At 43.4% G+C, this 17,019-nt stretch overlaps 1 protein-coding gene across 1 annotated transcript in view; it reads right to left on the minus strand.

The window, feature by feature from the left end:
- The window catches only part of SCD5 (stearoyl-CoA desaturase 5), a 150,626-nt gene that overhangs the window by 53,412 nt on the left and 80,195 nt on the right, over positions 1 to 17,019 (minus strand). Inside the window, exon 2 of the mRNA XM_036337755.1 lies at positions 13,839 to 13,969. Within this exon, the coding sequence (XP_036193648.1) occupies positions 13,839 to 13,969 (131 nt within the window). The remainder of the gene's footprint in view (positions 1 to 13,838; positions 13,970 to 17,019) is intronic.

Raw genomic sequence — 17,019 nt, forward strand, 5'->3', positions numbered from 1 at the left:
TTTTAACAAGAGCATCTCGGTTTTGTATTAAAAACGAATTTACAAAAAAAGATATTGTATTATTGACAAAGAGAGATGGCAGGGAAAGAATTTAAGTGAAAAGTAGTTTTCAAAATAGTAGGTATGGAATGGACCCATTTTTAATAAAAATGTGTATATGGGCATAGGAAAAATAAAGGAATGTAAGTCAACCTTGTTTATAATGGTTCTAGAAAGTGGGATGGTGGGTGATTTTTAATTTTGTATTTTAGTTTGTCTGTATTTTCTAAATTTTTATAAAAACAAGTTATTCTTCTGTAAAATGGGAAAACAATTATTTTGAAGTTTCCATACTCCTGAATCAAAGCAACCCAGCTTCTGCCATCAGCCCATTAGGAAAAACTCTATGAAAAAGTAAGATTCATTTAGTAATCCAGTAATACATCTGTACATCAACATTAACACTAACCAACTAATCACACCTCACCTGTGTGACTTTAAGCAACGTGCCCTTGCTTAAACCCGCCCTGTGTTTTGTATCTTTATTACTTCACTCTCCATCCTAGATAATATCCCGAAACAGGGAACCTGCTGAGGCTGCAGAAACTGAAATTGATCATGTGGTGGTTTTTCTCCATAAGCACAGCCTTTGCATATTATCTGGGGCTTGAGCAAAGGTAATCAATCTCAAAAGCTCCACCGAAGCAGATTATGAAGCCACCCTCTCAGTACTTCTCCCCAACCTCCTTCTATGTTCAGAAGAAATTTGTGAGTCTCGTCCTCTAAACGGCCATAGAGGAAACTGTCTTTGAAAGCTCACATAGCCCTACCCAGTTTTGCTCAGTGGATGGAGCGTCGGCTCACGGACTGAAGGGTGCCAGGGTCGATTCTGGTCAAGGGCACATGCCCGGGTTGTGGGCTTGATCCCTGGTGGGGTGAGTGCAGGAGGCAGTCGGTCAATGATTCTCTCTCATCATTGATGTTTCTATCTCTCTTTCCCTCTCCCTTCATCTCTGAAATCAATAAAAATATGTTTTAAAAAATAAATAAAGCCCACATAATTGCCACTAGTTAGCAAGATAAAGGCTAAATGCAAAACAGTATTTAGCTTGCTCCATTCAGTGGAGACTTGACTTTGGGTGGTGAACACAATACAGTATACAGATGATGGATTATGGAATTGTACACCTGAAACCTGTATAATTTGATTAGCCAATGTAACCCCAATAAATTCAATTAAAACAATTTTTTGAAGAATATAATTTGTACTCATAATACATCTTTGTTTCCAATCAATAGTGAAAAAGACTCTAGGAGCACCAACGACAGACAAGTCAGCTTGAACAGGCAGGTTTTAGAGTAGAACGTGTGTGTCTTGTGAGTGGAAGACATCTGGGATAAGAGTCATTCCATCAAGGGGGTCAAAGAGGGAAAGACATTGCTGCCTCTCCTCTCTAGGGACCATAAGGCTCATTTGAAAGTGACGTATCTCAGTCTCTGGGGTCTGAATAGAATCTCCTCCAGTGCAGATGCCAACATTGTACTATTGAAACAGTGAAGAACATTTGGTGCTTTCCCCATTGTCAATACTGGGTCAGCACTGATTTCCCCCCAGATAACACTGACCATCTGTAAGAAGAACCCAGAAAGTCCCCAAAAAGGGCCTGGCAGCAGTCTACACCACCTGGCAGGCAAGTTGGAACTGCGGGAGAACAAGTCCCCACCTGCAGCCTGGCCTTCACATGCCCCTCGGCCTGGGAAGTTTTAGAAACTGGGTAAGGGTTCAAAAGCCAACTTTAGTGGTTTAAAAGGTGTTTGCTGACAACACTTAAAAATGGCAAAGAACGAAAGCGGTGTTTCGTATTTTTTTAAAATCATATTTTCTTTTATTAAATCTTTTACAATGAGAATGTATTTGAATAAGACTTTTATACTTAAAAAAAAAACACATTTTAAAAATGGCTTGGGAGTCCTCTTGGTAGGCAAGTTGGCCTTCTGTGAGCCTTCCTAATTTGGGCTTTAAAGGTTTTTTGGTCAGTGATATTGACCATTGTTCTAGTCTTCTGAGCTACATCTCCTTCACTCAGTGAGTCAAATTTTCAGGGAACAAAGAACCTAGAAAACAATGACCACTCAATAGCAATGGATACACCTTGCTCCCAGATCTTGGTTTTAAAATACCCAGTAAAAGGAGTCAGAACTCTGGTGCCAGGACTAGGGCAGGAAAAACACCAGAGGAGCTTGATATATTTTGTTGTACCAGAAAATAAGAAATTGCTCTAAAAATGATAGAAATGTGTCAAAACGGACATAGGAGTCCATTTGTATTGCCTTCCACTGAACAAACTGGGGTCATGTGACTATTAATTTAAGGCATTAAGATGAATAATAATTACAGACTAAAATCTATTTAACAAATAAGAATCTACGAGCCCATAGTAAATGTATACATGTGTACATACATATGTGAAATGCCAACCAACAAATCTAGAGGGAATTATGGAATTAGAAAATCATCATTCTGCAGGTGTCATGGCAATAACTGATTCAAGCAAGAATCACCAATGTATGCTAAGATACTGGGTGAAAGGTTGATGAAGAAAAAATATTTACATAGGCTCACAGTATCTCAGCATAAGCCATTCACTAATTACAAAAGGGAAAATAGTAATCTTACATTGAGAAACTGGGTAGACACCACTTTAAACAAGTGATCGAAGTTCATATCACCAAAAATATGACAAAGTGATGTCACGGGCCTCTTGTTTGATGCTCAGGACACAAGATCATTGAGGTAACATTTCTGCCCAAACTGCACAGTCTGTGTAGTTAGGAGGAAATGTGAGCAAATAAAAAATGAGGAGCATTCTACAAAATAACTGGTCTTTACATTATAAAAATAACAACATCATAAAATCAAAGAAAGATTGGTAAACGCTTCCAGATGAAAGGAGACTAAAGAGACATTGCGAATTATAATGTAGGATTCTGAATTGTTTCCTGGACTAGGATCCTGGATATAGTATATCAACATTAAATTTTCTGATTTGGTATGTGTATTGTGTTCATGTGAAATGTCTTTCCTATTAGGAAATACACACTGAAGTATTTAAGGATGAAGAGACATGGTATTTATAACTTACACTCAAATTATTCAGAAAAAAAAACATAGAAGAATGTATATACACACATATGGAGAGAGAAAGAGAAGAATAAAGCAAATGAAGCAATATGTTAACAATTAGTAAATCTGAGTGAAGGTATACAGGAGTTCTTCATGGTATTTTTGCAATGGTTTGTAAGTTTGAAGCTATTTACAAATAAAGAGTAAAAACTAAAAAGAAAAATGTCAAAGGCATTTTTAAAAATCTCCAATTTTCACTTTCTACTCCACTTCCACTACCCTTGTTCAGGCTTTTTTCAGTTGACATGCACTCCTGTAATAGCCTTGCAAAGTCTCCTGCCTCTAGTCCTTTCCCCCTCCGCAATACATTTGATATACTGAGACCATACTGCTCATGCACATACTCCCCAAACACCTATCATTCTCTTGTTTAGTAATCTGAGAACCTCTTTGTTATTACTTTTCTCATCAAGTCTAAACACTCCTTAGCAAAGAGCTTCAACAGGGCTAATCATTCTTATCTTTCCCACTTTATTCTTTAACTTGACAAATATTTACTGACTGTTCAGATGTGCTAGGAGATGAAGAAGGAACAGGACAATCAAGGTTACATCTTCAATGGATGTGTATTTCATGGAGACAAACATCAAGTAAACAAAGTCAACATCATGTCATACTGGGATTATTACTATGAAGCCAAAGAGTATGGGGAATAGCAAAGGAGACACTGAGCAAGGCAAGGACTTTCCAATCAGGAATCTTTAGGTTAAGAAGAGTCAGGTAGGAGTGAGGGAGGAAGAAGGGGATTGTCTCAGGTAGAGCGATAGACCTGACACAGTCTGGGAGCTAAGAGAAGTCCAGCGTGTTCTAAAGTAAGAGTGGTGCAAGATGAAGTCTGCGAGGTACCTATATAATGAGAGCCTAAGCGACTGTTACAGCAAAATGACCAGTCACTATGATGCGCACTGACCACCAGAAGGCAGACACTCAATGCAGGAGCTGCCCCCTGGTGGTCAGTGCGCTCCCACAAGGGGAGCGCCGCTCAGCCAGAAGCCGGGCTCACAGCTGGTGAGCGCAGTGGCGGTGGCGGTAGCCTCTCCTGCCTCCACAGCAGTGCTAAGGAACAGTGAGCAGGCGGGCGGTAAGGAGCAAGGGGTCCTGGACTATGAGAGGGATGTCCGCCTAAGCCAGCAGGTGGACATCCCCTGAGGAGTCCTGGACTGTGAGAGAGCACAGGCCGGGCTGAAGGTCCCCCCTCCCGCCTCCCCCCCCCCTCCCCGTAGTGTACAAATTTCATGCACCAGGCCTCTAGTTGTATAATAAAGAACACATCTGGTCTTTGTCCCTGTTGGTTCCTGGCACAGATCTTCAGAAAACACTGGAATTTCCTGAGTGATAGGACTGTCTTTATTATGCTAATGAGGCTCCTAGATAGAAAAACCAACCATGTGATTAGAGGGTTGGCACTTTGGGAGGGGAAGGGGAATGAAGACTGAGTTCAATCACATGACCAGTGATTTCATCAATCACACCTGTGCAGTAGGAACTCTCACACTGAGTCTTGGAGGAGCTTCCTGACTGATGAACACACTGATGTTCAGGGAAGATGACGAACCCTGACTCCACAGGGAGAGAGCGAGGAAACTGCATGAGGGACCCTCTCACACCCTACTCTATGTGTTGGTCCTGATTTGTATTCTTTCTAATAAAACTGAAATAATAAGTATGACTTTCTTGAGTTCTGTGAGTTGTTCTAGCAAATTATTAAATCTCAAGGAATCGTGGGAACCCTTAAATTTGTAGCCAGTCAGTAAGAGGTACAGGTAGCATGGACCCCCCCCCGCCCCTCCCCCCAGTCCCCCATTGGCTGGCATCTGAAGCAAGGACCATCATGTAAGGACAACAAGGACTGAGGCTTTAACTTGTGGGATCTGACACTCACTTGGCTGGTTAGTGTCAGAATTGAATGGAAGGACACCCACTTGGGTGGAAACTACACTGGGAAGCAAAAGCCTGATCATGCAGGGCCCACTAGGCCATAGTAACAAGGCCTGATTTCATTCCAAATGCAACGCTAAGCCGCTGAAAGATTTTCTTTTCTTGTTAGTGGCTTGATTTTCAATAAGCTCTGTCTGTCTTCATGGACAGGGGCCCAGTGTTGTAAGAGGAAGACCAGTTGATGAGGCTTTTGCAGTAATCTAGGCAAGAAAGGAACACGGCTTGGATTTGAGGATGGATGAGAAGCGCGCAGGTTCAAGGTACAATTTACAGACGGACAAATCTCAGAGGGAAGGGGGCAGTGGGAAGAGATTAACCAAAGAACTTACGTGCATACATACATAACTCTTGGACACAGACAACAGTACGGTAGGCCTGTGGGGGGTGGGCAGGTGCAGGGTGGAGGGGGTCAATGGGGGCAAAAGAGGACATCAGTAATACTTTCAACAATAAAGATAAAATTTTAAAAAAAGAAAAGACAGGTTCAAGAAGAAAAAATATATATAATTTAGCAGTAGACGAGACAGGCTAAAAGGTTGGATGAGGGATGATTAGGGAAATGGAGAAACCATGGGTGACACCCAGATTTCTGGTGGGAAAGGAAGGAGAGAAGTAGTTTTGGGGGACAGGGGAGAGTCACAACTCTGGCTTTGGACACACTGAGTTTGCGATGTGTGAGAGACATCTAGTGAGAGCAGTGCAGGTACCTGGATTTGCACACTGCACCCCAGCAGTACCCTTCTTCAGTCCGACCATTTCACTCTGGCGCAGGGACCCAAACAGTATGTCATGATCATTCCTCTCTCCCCACCTGTGTTCAAGTGTTTCCCTTACCCGCCCCCTCCTTCTTCCGTGCCTATGCAAATAAATCCTTTTCACCTTTCAAGAGCTAACATCTCTTCCTGTAGGCTTTATCTTAATACCCATGTTCATATCTCTGCAGCACAAGAGCCGTATGAAAGTTTTGAGCAATTTAAGTCCACACTGTCTTACAAAGACCCCTCCTTATAACGCCCGAGTCTAACGAGTTCTATCAGATTGTAATGGCTCCTCATGACTAGGCCATTTTTTAAAAAATAAATTTTTATTGATTTCAGAGTGGGAGGGAGAGGGATAGAGTGATAGAAACATCAATGATGAAAGAGAATCATCAACCGGCTGCCTCCTGCATGCCCCCTACTGGGGACCCAGCCCGAAACCCAGGCATATGCCCCTATTGGAATCAAACAGTGCGACCTTTTGGCTCATAGGTCAACACTGAGCCACACCGGCCAGGCACTAGGGCCATTCCTCACAAGTGGCTTATGCACCTTTACATTCAAAGAGAATGAACCAGCAGACGTACACAAAAAGTTATAGTAGAGTCAATAGGATGTGAAAATAATTAGGTGTGTCCGTCTCTTTTAAAAAGTTTTTAAAAGCAAGGGTAGAAATTTCCCCCTTTTTTGACATTTTTGCAAATTTTACCTTTAATTAAAATGGTTTATTCAATGACTCCTGTAGCTATTGTGTCTTTGGAGCTTAATAAAGGCATGTAACATAGCATTCCTGAAACATTCCTGTGACAAGACCTCTGGTTGGTGCTACAAGGAACTAGACAGGACGATGGAAAAGCCTGAATTCCGATAAACAAGGACGAGAGATAAAAAAACAAACAAACAAAAAAACCAAACAGCTCAATATCTAATGAGGGGAGGGAGGTAGCTAATGGAGGCCCCAATGTATCTGTTAGATCTAATAGTTTTATTAAGCATCTTCATTAGTGACTGGGAACAGGGCATACACGTTTTGTTAATATCATTGTTGATTGGTACCAAATTAAGAGGCGCTGCAGACATCTTTGAGAACAGAGAAATAATACAGAGGTTAGAAATATTAATAGAAATTATCACAATGAGATTTGATTTAGGAAAAATACAAATAATGGCAACTGGGAGAGAAATCATCCGAAATGCAAAATAATCAGTGGGCTGGAAAACGTAGAAAGCAACAACATAAGCGTGTCTGGCAGGAGAGCAATGGAAAAGAATAAGCAGTGACAACTGCTCTCTCGGCCCAGGTGACTGGTGGCAGGTACAGGGAGGCACAGCTTGACAGGGAACTGCATTGCAACACAGGCTCCTTCCACACCCATAAACATTTGTGGAGACAATGTGAGAAAATAAATAAAAATAAGCACAGGTGTGTGGGCCTTAGGTTCTTCAGGTGTCAGAAAAGGGATGAGCCGAAACCGGTTTGGCTCAGTGGATAGAGCATCGGCCTGCGGACTGAAAGGTCCCAGAATCGATTCCGGTCAAGGGTATGTACCTTGGTTGCGGGCACATCCCCAGTGGGGAGTGTGCAGGAGGCAGCTGGTCGATGTTTCTCTATCATCGATGTTTCTAACTCTCTCTCTCTCTCTCCTTTCCTCTCCGTAAAAACTCAATAAAATATATTTTTTTAAAAAAAGGGATGAGACTTGACTTCTAAGGTCCCCCAGCTCCAACCTCCTGTGGTTCTAGAAAAGAAAGAGATGGGCAGGGGAGAGAGCAGGGTTAAAGAGGTGTCCTGCCTGAGCACTTCTAAAGATCTTCTTTATGAAACTGTTACCTTGGAAATACGTTTCAGAATAGCTTTCAAATTAACAGGACTGCATGTGGAATTCATCTTAAACAAGCGTACCTTTCTTTCAGTATAAATGTAGAGTCGGATCAACATATAAAATCTCGTAGCTATTTGTTTACAAAAATACTCTCCAGCCCTGGCCGATTCCCGGTCAGGCACATACCCAGGTTTGGGGTTTGATCCCTGGTCGGGACACATGCAAGAGGCAACCAATCGATGTATATCTCTCACATCAATGTTTCTCTCTCTCTCTCTCTCTCCCTCCCTCCCTCCCTCCCTTCCCCTCTCTAAAATCAATAAAAATAAATAAAATACCCTCTACTTTACTAAGTATTTCTTTTTTTTTTTTTACTAAGTATTCCTTTAAATAAAAACTCTGTGGCCCATATATACTACTATATATATTTGTTTACTAAAACTTAATCACCTTGAAATGCTAAGGATTTATCTGTGTACAGAGTGTAACATCTGCATAGTTTCTGCTATATTTGTGGAGGGTAACATGAGAGGCAGGCTAACCCTGCTCATCCTGTGTCCTCTATGGAACCTCTCTCTTTTCTCAGGCTACCTGGGCTGTCACCTCATCATTCCTTTGAGGTGATTTCATTCATCTCACCTGCTTTCACTGATCTAGATTAGACAAAAAAGGAAGTGAGACATTTGGGGGTGGGGCATTTTAATGGTACATTTTTTTATTGGTAGGAAGTACAGTTAATGCTGCCAGGTAAGCACAGATGGAAAATGCCAAAATACTGTGTGCCTCCTGCAGCAGCCTTGGGAAAGTTTCTTCCCTCTCTCTCTCTCTCTCTCTCTCTCTCTCTCTCTCTCTCTCCCCTACCCTCTCTGTCTCTCTCTCTCAGACACACACACCTCCCACCTCCACCCCATCATCTGTCAGAGTCTCCACCAATACCGCCAATACTGGAGTTACAAAGCAGCGTGAGTACAACAATAATGCTTTACTGACTCCATAAATCACCATCACCATGAGCACAGGAGTTGCTCAAAGACGGCCAAGCTATTTGTTTTTCCACTTGACTTCCAAATGTGCCAGGAGGCAAAATGCCGTGGAAGGAGACACTGAGGCAGGCATGCAAGCGACCTTCCAGAACCACCTGGGAAGGCTTCTCGGGCCTCGAGGTCAGGACCACTTCTGCTGCTGCCTGTTTACACGGGAGGAGGAAACCGACAGCATCCACCCAGCCTGAAAAGAGAAAGGCAAGCCTGTTTCTGACGTGCCCAAGAAAGGCTGTGCATCCGAAGCTAGGCTTGTGGTTAGAAAAGGCGGCAAGTGCTGAAACAGGATGTCTGCAGTGAGCGTTAGAACCTGCACAGAGAGCCACGTAAGGTTCAGGGTTCTCGAGCCGGCAGTAGTGTCCTGCCCAGGTTTTTGTCCTCCTAACCAACTGCTCCCACTGCTGCGAACACCAGCCGTCCTCCAGAGCCTCGCCTCATCATCATCAAGTTTCCCTCCTCGATGTGCACACTCAGAGACCCAGCGTGGGGCTGGTCTATGATCCTGATCTGGCACAAACGTCTGTGGGCTCTCATGACCGTGGTCTGAGTCCTCCTTGTGCCATGGAAATACATTAGGCCATGTCACACCCCTAAAATCTTGCAGTGCTTTTCCATGGCTTTTACAACAATATCCAACCTCCTTGCTATGCCCAACAGAGCTCTGCACTGGGGTGGCCCCTGTCCCCCTCTCTGACCTCTTCTAAGACCCTCTCCTGCACTCAAGTGAACCAGCCATACTGGCCATTCTTCTCTTCGTTGGACGCACCATACTTGTTCCCACTTTGCTTTGGCTCCTCCTTCTGTCTGGAATGCTCTCCCCCTACCTGTTCTCTCCCTCAGGTCTCAGCTCTACTGTCACCTCCTCAGCGAGGTCTTCTCGGACCATCCTCTCTAAAGAAGCTGCCTCCCTGTCACTCTCTGTCACACTGCCGTGTTGAAATTCTTCATATTCTTCTGTTTACTTATTTATTTGCTCCTCTCTCCCACTATAAGATACACGTTCTGAGGACAGGCACCTCACCCGTCTTGTTCTCCACTGCAGGGAACAATGCTTAGCCCAGGTGTATTTGCAAAATGAAAGGGTACAGGTACACCTGGACCCTGGGAGAGGCCTTAGAGCAGCAGTGAGAAGTGACTCTGGAGTCAAGCCATCTGCACTTGGATCCCCCTTCTGTCATCAAATCTGTATGTCCTTGGTCAGGTTACATGGCCTCTTTCTTTCTCCATTTTGTCTCCTATTGAATGAGGACAATACAATATCTACTTTGTAGGGGTATTGTCAGATGGCTGATGTACTTCATGAAATGTTGGCAAGTGGTTAGCACTCAAAACGTGTTGTTTTTGTTGTTATATGCCTGCCAAAGTTCACGTTCCATGGCCATGTGATTTACTTGACATATTCACAAATCACACTGTAACTTCCACTTTCTGGTCTGATGTGCAGAGAGCTTGGAAGTAGTCACTCCTATCCTTGCAACAAGAAAAAAAAAAGCCAAACAAACTGAAAATCAACAATTTTTAGGTCTATCAGAGAATTAAGATCACAGATAAACTGCTGCCCCCAAAACTAGGGAGACAAACAGGCAGCTACAGAGAATCACAGCCTACTGGAAGCAGACGCCCAGGAGCAAAAGCTAGAACTGGCAGGAATACTTTAAAGTGTAATTGATGAATTACTGGAGGCTTATTGTGGACAAGCTTGATAATTTAAAACTCCTAGAGGGCTCGGTCCTAGGGGGCTCCACATGTTCATGAATTTTAGCTCTAAGGGCCCTACCAGGTTCTCACCATGAGTAGCTGGAAAAATTCCCTTGCTCTTCTAGCAGGAAAAGGAAAAAAGTAACTGCTTTGAAATGTCAGCTCTGCACAAAGCTCTCTATTTTCCTTAGTGAGGTCTGTTCTCAAGAGAAACTATTTTACCAGAGCCCACTCCACTGGGCTTTACCAAAGCCTGACTGACCGTGGGGAGGGAAATACTCAACTCGGGCTCACCACCACGACTGAAACCCAATCATAGGGCTACAGGAGGCTTCCCCTTATCTCCACATCAACGGGGCTCCTGCATGATAACGGGATTTCAAATGAAAGGACTGAAGGCCTTAATCTCTATTTAAGAAGAAGTCTCTAGGAAAACCCAAAGACATCAGTGGAAAGACATCTTTTCAGACTAAAAGTACCTCCACCTTTCTCACTAGAGTCCCCTGCCCAGTACATACATTCTGTACGAAAGAAAGAGAAAAGGGAATTTCAAATGTTTAAGTTCCAATTTTAAGAAGATTGTTTTTGATGATCAAGATCTTGTGTGTAGCATCTAGAAAAAGCCCTGCTGATCCTCAGAGATGACCATGGCATTGTCCATTTTGGCCAAAGGCTTGACCATTTTGATGGAAGAAAGCAGAAGAGAGCCCTTGAAACTATCTTTAAAAATCCAGGGGGGCATCAAAGGGAAACTAAATCAATGACTCTGAGCTATAGGTCAATACCCTAGACTGGCAGATCACAGCACATTTTTTTACTTTCCCAGGTGGTTCTGTTCCTATGGTTAAGTGGTGTGGATCGACTGCATTCTTTTCCTCTGACACAGTTATGCACTGTATGGGAGCTGGCCCTTTGCTGATCTTACAAGTACCTCTCACTTGGCCTAAGTGACATTGTTATAAAACCCCAGACCCATGGAGCACTGACATTTCCACTGGGAAAGTATGGAAATTCTAATATCCCCCTAGATAGAGGGCTCCATGAAGGCAAGGACTGTGTGTTTGCTAACCATTAGACCCACTGTGGCTTAGCTCAGTGGCTGCCACACAGTAGGTGCTCAATAAATACCTGTTAAATGAAAAAAATCCACCACAAATGTGGCCCTGAGACACGCAGGCACGGCTCCCATTTGATGATTTCTAAAAATATTTTTAAAAACTACTCATTCATTTAACAAACAATCATTGAGGGTTTTCCATAGGATAGGCACTAAAATACAGAAATGAATGAGATGGTGTGCCAATTCTAACAAAGAAGAGGGGTAAGGATATTCTCTGAGTGCTACTATAATCTGGGCATTTTTTTGTTCATTATTCCATCCTCCCAACAACTCTGTGAGGTAGGTATTATTACCCTGATCCCTCTGCATTTAAAGAAACAGACACCTGTACAAAGGCCCACATATAGCAAATGGCAGAGCCGAGAACTTATTCCAGAACCTGGGCTTACAATGAACCTTCTCCCTAAAGTAAATTTAAAATCACCATGTGATGTTCCATTATGGGACGTTTTATTAAGGAAACTTAGATTCTAAAAAACTGAGTTACAAACAAATAGTTTCAGTGGGAAAGAGGTTTAGGCTCTCAACTTCAAGTTATTTATGTTGGGGGGAAAATCCAATAACAGAGGTGCTTTATATGAGTGTATAATTGGAGGCTAAAAATAATAAGCTGCTTAAACAAAATAAATGAAAATTACTGAGTTAAGGCCTAAATAGCATCTAAGACCTGAATCAATGAGTTTCTAAATTATTATTATTATAACTCACTGTTACGATGAAAGAGCACAACACTGAACTAAGATGGTTGAAGTCAAAACAAAGTGCAGCGCAGTTCATGATGCCAGAGGTGAACAAAACATAAAACCAAGAAGCTGCCAACCACTCCTTTGTGCCCAACAGCTTCTACCCGAGAACCGCGGTTCTAATTCCCGACGGTGCTTGAATTATAACCAGTAGGTGTTCAGAATACAAATTGTGCTCCCTACGCGATCTATTGTGTTAGATCCTATTTGCTTTACGAATGCTCCAACTGTAGGAGGGAAGCCTTAAATAGGGATTCAGACTCTTAGACACAAGAGCAATGCAGAGAAATGCTGAAGGTCAGGCTGTCTTACAGGGATGGGAGGCCCATTGCAGAGGTGGCCATGCGACGTGCGTGGCTGAAGTCACAGAGCGGCTTCTGGGTCACTTGCTTCCTTGGATCCTAACGCAGTTTGGGGAATTGCCATTTCTTCCCAATGGGTGAAAATTCAATGGGTCTGGAATCACCTGCACTCATATACGGGCAGAGACTTTGAGAACAGGTTGTTCCACTCACCCTGCCTGGATCAGAGGAGGAACTGGAAAACAGAGATCCGTGATCCATCCAAACTTCCAGCAGTTCAGAAAGTGGCCCCGCTGGTGGGAAACAGCCTAGGACTGGCACAGTCCTGAGAATGACGGCCCAATCCCAGGGCAGTGTAAGTGACGCTCTCTTACATTGTTATAGCTCCTTGAAATTTTCAATGGTTTTGTAACAGCTCTGGGAGTGAAGTCACATTCATATTTTTACAGATGAAGAAACTGGAGATGAGTAAGTGATACACAACTAGCAACCAGCAGACTCAAATCCTGAGTATTTCGACTCCATATTGAATGGACTTTCCACTACAAACTTAGAGGGGGACCTCAAAAGTATATTTTGTAGGAGTAATGGCTTTGTATCAGACCCGAATTTGCTTACTCTAGATGTTCCATTTTTCAGTCATATAATTTGGCTACATTCTTTTTGGTTTTTTAAATAATTCTTTATTGTTGAAAGTATTACATATGTCTCCTCCCCCCCCCCCCATTGGCCCCGTCCAACCTGCCCCTTGCCCCCCACCCCCACCCCCCACCCCAGGCCTTCAGCACCCTATTGTCTGTGTCCGTGGGTTCTGCATATATGCATACAAGGTCTTTAGTTGATTATTTCCCACCCATCCACCCTCCCCCACCTTCCCTGAGATTCGTTCTTTAACTTTGTTAAGCCTTAGTTTCCTCATCTGTAAAACAGGAACACACAGCACCTAATGCATGGGGTTACTGGGAGGATCAAATGCAATATGTACATAGCATACTCAACACGGAACTTGGCTCTCATTAGAGCTAGACAAAAATAGAGGGTTTCGGGGCATATGGAGGGCTTGGACTCTGGAGGAAGGTATCTCCTTCCTCCTCTGTGGTTCAGCATGTCTTGAGCCACGCAGTCCTCAGGTGACATTTTACAGTATGTAAAGCTCCAAGGAGCTAAAACTCGGGAGAGGCAGGGAGTGCTTGGGGTCAGAGCACTGAGTCTAGACTCTAGAATGTGTGTGGAGGAATGTGCACCATCCCTACCTGGAAAGCCATGGAGTTGGCAGCAGCCAGAAATATTCTCAGAGGCAGCTTGGCCTTGTAGGACCTGTGGCTCCACAAGCGATGGGCACCAGCTGTCACACCCAGAGCAGTCAGGAGGAAGCAGAAGTAGGCTGCAAGGCACAAGCAGGGACAATGTCAGCAGATGGCACAGAGCTTTTAAACATCCCCATGCTTTTCTTCTCCTGAACAGGGACTCATGTGCAGTGGTGTCAGGGGAAGAATCTGCGATACGAAGAATGAATAACTTGGGAAAACGCAGACGTTTTATTGATTTGTAGCTTTCCGGTACCAGACAGAAGCGAAGAGAACCTTCCTCAAGAAACTTTGACCTTTGAACATTATTTTTTCTATATCAAACAAATCTTTTCTTTGCTAATGTCTCTTGCCAGTCTTGATGCAAAATCACAACCATATTAGTGTGCATTTGTAGTTCAGTCTTACACATCCCCCCTCAGTGGGGCTGACAGTGATCTCTCTGTTGCCTCTTAATTGGCAATCATGCCAGGATGAGTTATCTGAAGAGCATATTTCCAAGTGTCAGTGCCCATTATCATGGCTCCAGCGACCTTGGTTTGAAGGAAATCATGCAGGCCAGAACTGAAAGCAATGAAGTCTGGCTCAGGGCTAGTAGGAAAACACTGACATCAGGGACAGCTAAGATTTGTCTTCTAGAGATCCTCACTTAAACCGCCACCATGGCCTGGACTCACAGAGATGGCCAGATAAGGAATTTTTCAAATGCCAACCAATTTTTTAAAAGCTCATTATCATCTCTAACCCTCACAACCTGTGTTACTGTCTCACTTTGCAGCTGAGGAACTGGATCTCTGAGAATTGAATCCTGCATGTAAATCCTGCATGTCACCCTGGTTCTAAAGTCTCTGCTGAAGACCTCATGCCCTGCCCTCAGGTGGTAGTGGTGGTTTGCTCTGTGTATGGAGACTTGGGAAAGGTCATAAGTGCATGATGGAAAGACGACACACAGGGACCAAAAAATCATGATTCCTAAGGTTATTACAATTTTTCACAGTGATTCTCAAGCAATGTGCCCATACAGTGCTAAATGTCTTCCTTGGATTATCTTATTAAAACACATCAAACAATCCCTTTGGGTTTGTATCAGTCCCATTTTACAGATGAGAAAACAGAGGCTTAAAGAAGTGAACTAATTTCCCAATGTCACAAAGCTAGGGGGTGTCTTTGCTAAGAGTCAAACCCAAGTCTGTCTAAACCAAGAACCAAGTTCCCACCCTCTACATGCCCCTTGGCTGCTGGGAGATATCAAGTAGGTTTTATCTTCTCTATACTGCCATCCTTAATACTGGATCCCAATCTAAATTTAGAAGTGAGCTGTTTCCTTACTTGGGGTAAAACCCTAAATCAGCTCTAAGTATGTAGGATCAGGCAGATTATCCTACACAATTGCTTCTATCACTTAGCACAGTCAGGGCCCTCCATAAAGAACCACCAAAGAACAAGTGATCAGCTGTAAGTACATCCCCAAGCAACTGTGAAGGGTCCTAGACCGAGAGGAGTTCCCTACAGAGACCCCACTGTAGTACTTCCTTGAAAGAATTAGTAGGATTACTCCAGTGTCAATATACATATTTAAAGGGAGCACAACATTACTTCTTCTAAAAGTCAAGTCTGACTGATCTTGATCTCAATCCAAGATCAAGATCCAAGATCCCATGGGTCTAAAAACAAGCCTTACCCTGGCACTAAGATTAATGAGTCTCTGAATACATGTGAATTTCATAAACTTGTCAAATATTCCTTACTTGAAAGGTTAGAAACAAAAGTCAACAATATGCCCATAAATCACAGAGGGTAGTAGTAAATAAAAAGTTCTGGCCGCTTTTTAAAATATTTTATGTTGGAAAAAAATTCCAATAATAGAGGTGCTTTATAACTATACAAGGAGGGAGAGGGAGAGAGAGATAGAAAGGTCAATGATGAGAGAGAATCATTGATCGGCTGCCTCCTGACGCCCCCCACTGGGGATTGAGCCCGCAACCCAGGCATGTGCCTGACCAGGAATCGAACCATGACATCCTGGTTCATAAGTCGACCTTCAACCACTGATCAAGGCTGGCGAGGCTCTGGCCTCTTTTGTTAATGTAGTTTAACCTTGGTCATAAGCCCATGAAATGGGCAGTTATTTTCTTTCTTTTTTCTTTATTTTATTATTTTTTATTTTGTTGTTTAAAGTATTACAAATAGGCCCTAGCCGGTTTGGTTCAGTGGATAGAGCGTCGGCCTGCAGACTGAAGGGTCCCAGGTTCGATTCCGGTCAAGGGCATGTACCCTGGTTTCGGGCACATCCCCAGTAGGGGAAGTGCAGGAGGCAGCTGATCGATGTTTCTCTCTCATCAATGTTTCTAATTCTCTATCCCTCTCCTTTCCCGCTGTAAAAAAATCAATAAAAAATATTTAAAAAAATATAGTATTACAAATAGTAGTGCATATGTCTTCTTCCCCCCCCCCCCATTGACCTCCCCCTGGCCTCCCCTACCCCCCAGCATATGCCCTCACTTCCCCCACCTTGGGGCAGCTATTTTCCATTCATCCCTGGCCTTCACATCCCCATCAATAACTTTTTTTCAACTGTCAAGTAGTTAGGGAACAAGTACAATCAATACTGGAAAAATTCAGTGTGACTCTATTTTACCAATAGGTAAAACAGTGGACCTTGGGTGCAATGAAATGAATTCTAAGACTCTGTGAAAACCCAAAACAGAATTCCCCCAAGCCACAGTTCCCAGGCAGGGCCTTACCATAGCCTATGGCACTGTCTTCTCCTTTTCGGGGATTTTGAATATTTCAGGGATCATTTACAAGGTTGATCTGTCTATGCCTGGGGTAGGGGGCACTGACAACGGGCTTGAGCCAGAGCCTGTACTGAGCAGTAGTTTTTTTTTCGTGGTCCTTCTTCTGACAACAGGAATATGGCCATGTGGCCCAGGCCTGGCCTAGCATAGTATCCCGTCTTCCTGGCATTGGGACTAAAGACCAGACCCCACCCTTCTTTCTCTTCTGGCTGAAAAACTAAAAGTCACATATGGAGGCATGATTGCAATAGCGAACAATGAGGCCAAGAAAGCGAGACACAAAGATGATGAGATGTTAACAAGAGCTTCAGAGAGAACTGCCCGCACGG

Source organism: Myotis myotis, unplaced genomic scaffold (assembly GCF_014108235.1).
Source record: "Myotis myotis isolate mMyoMyo1 unplaced genomic scaffold, mMyoMyo1.p scaffold_m19_p_1, whole genome shotgun sequence".
Lineage (NCBI taxonomy): Eukaryota > Metazoa > Chordata > Mammalia > Chiroptera > Vespertilionidae > Myotis > Myotis myotis.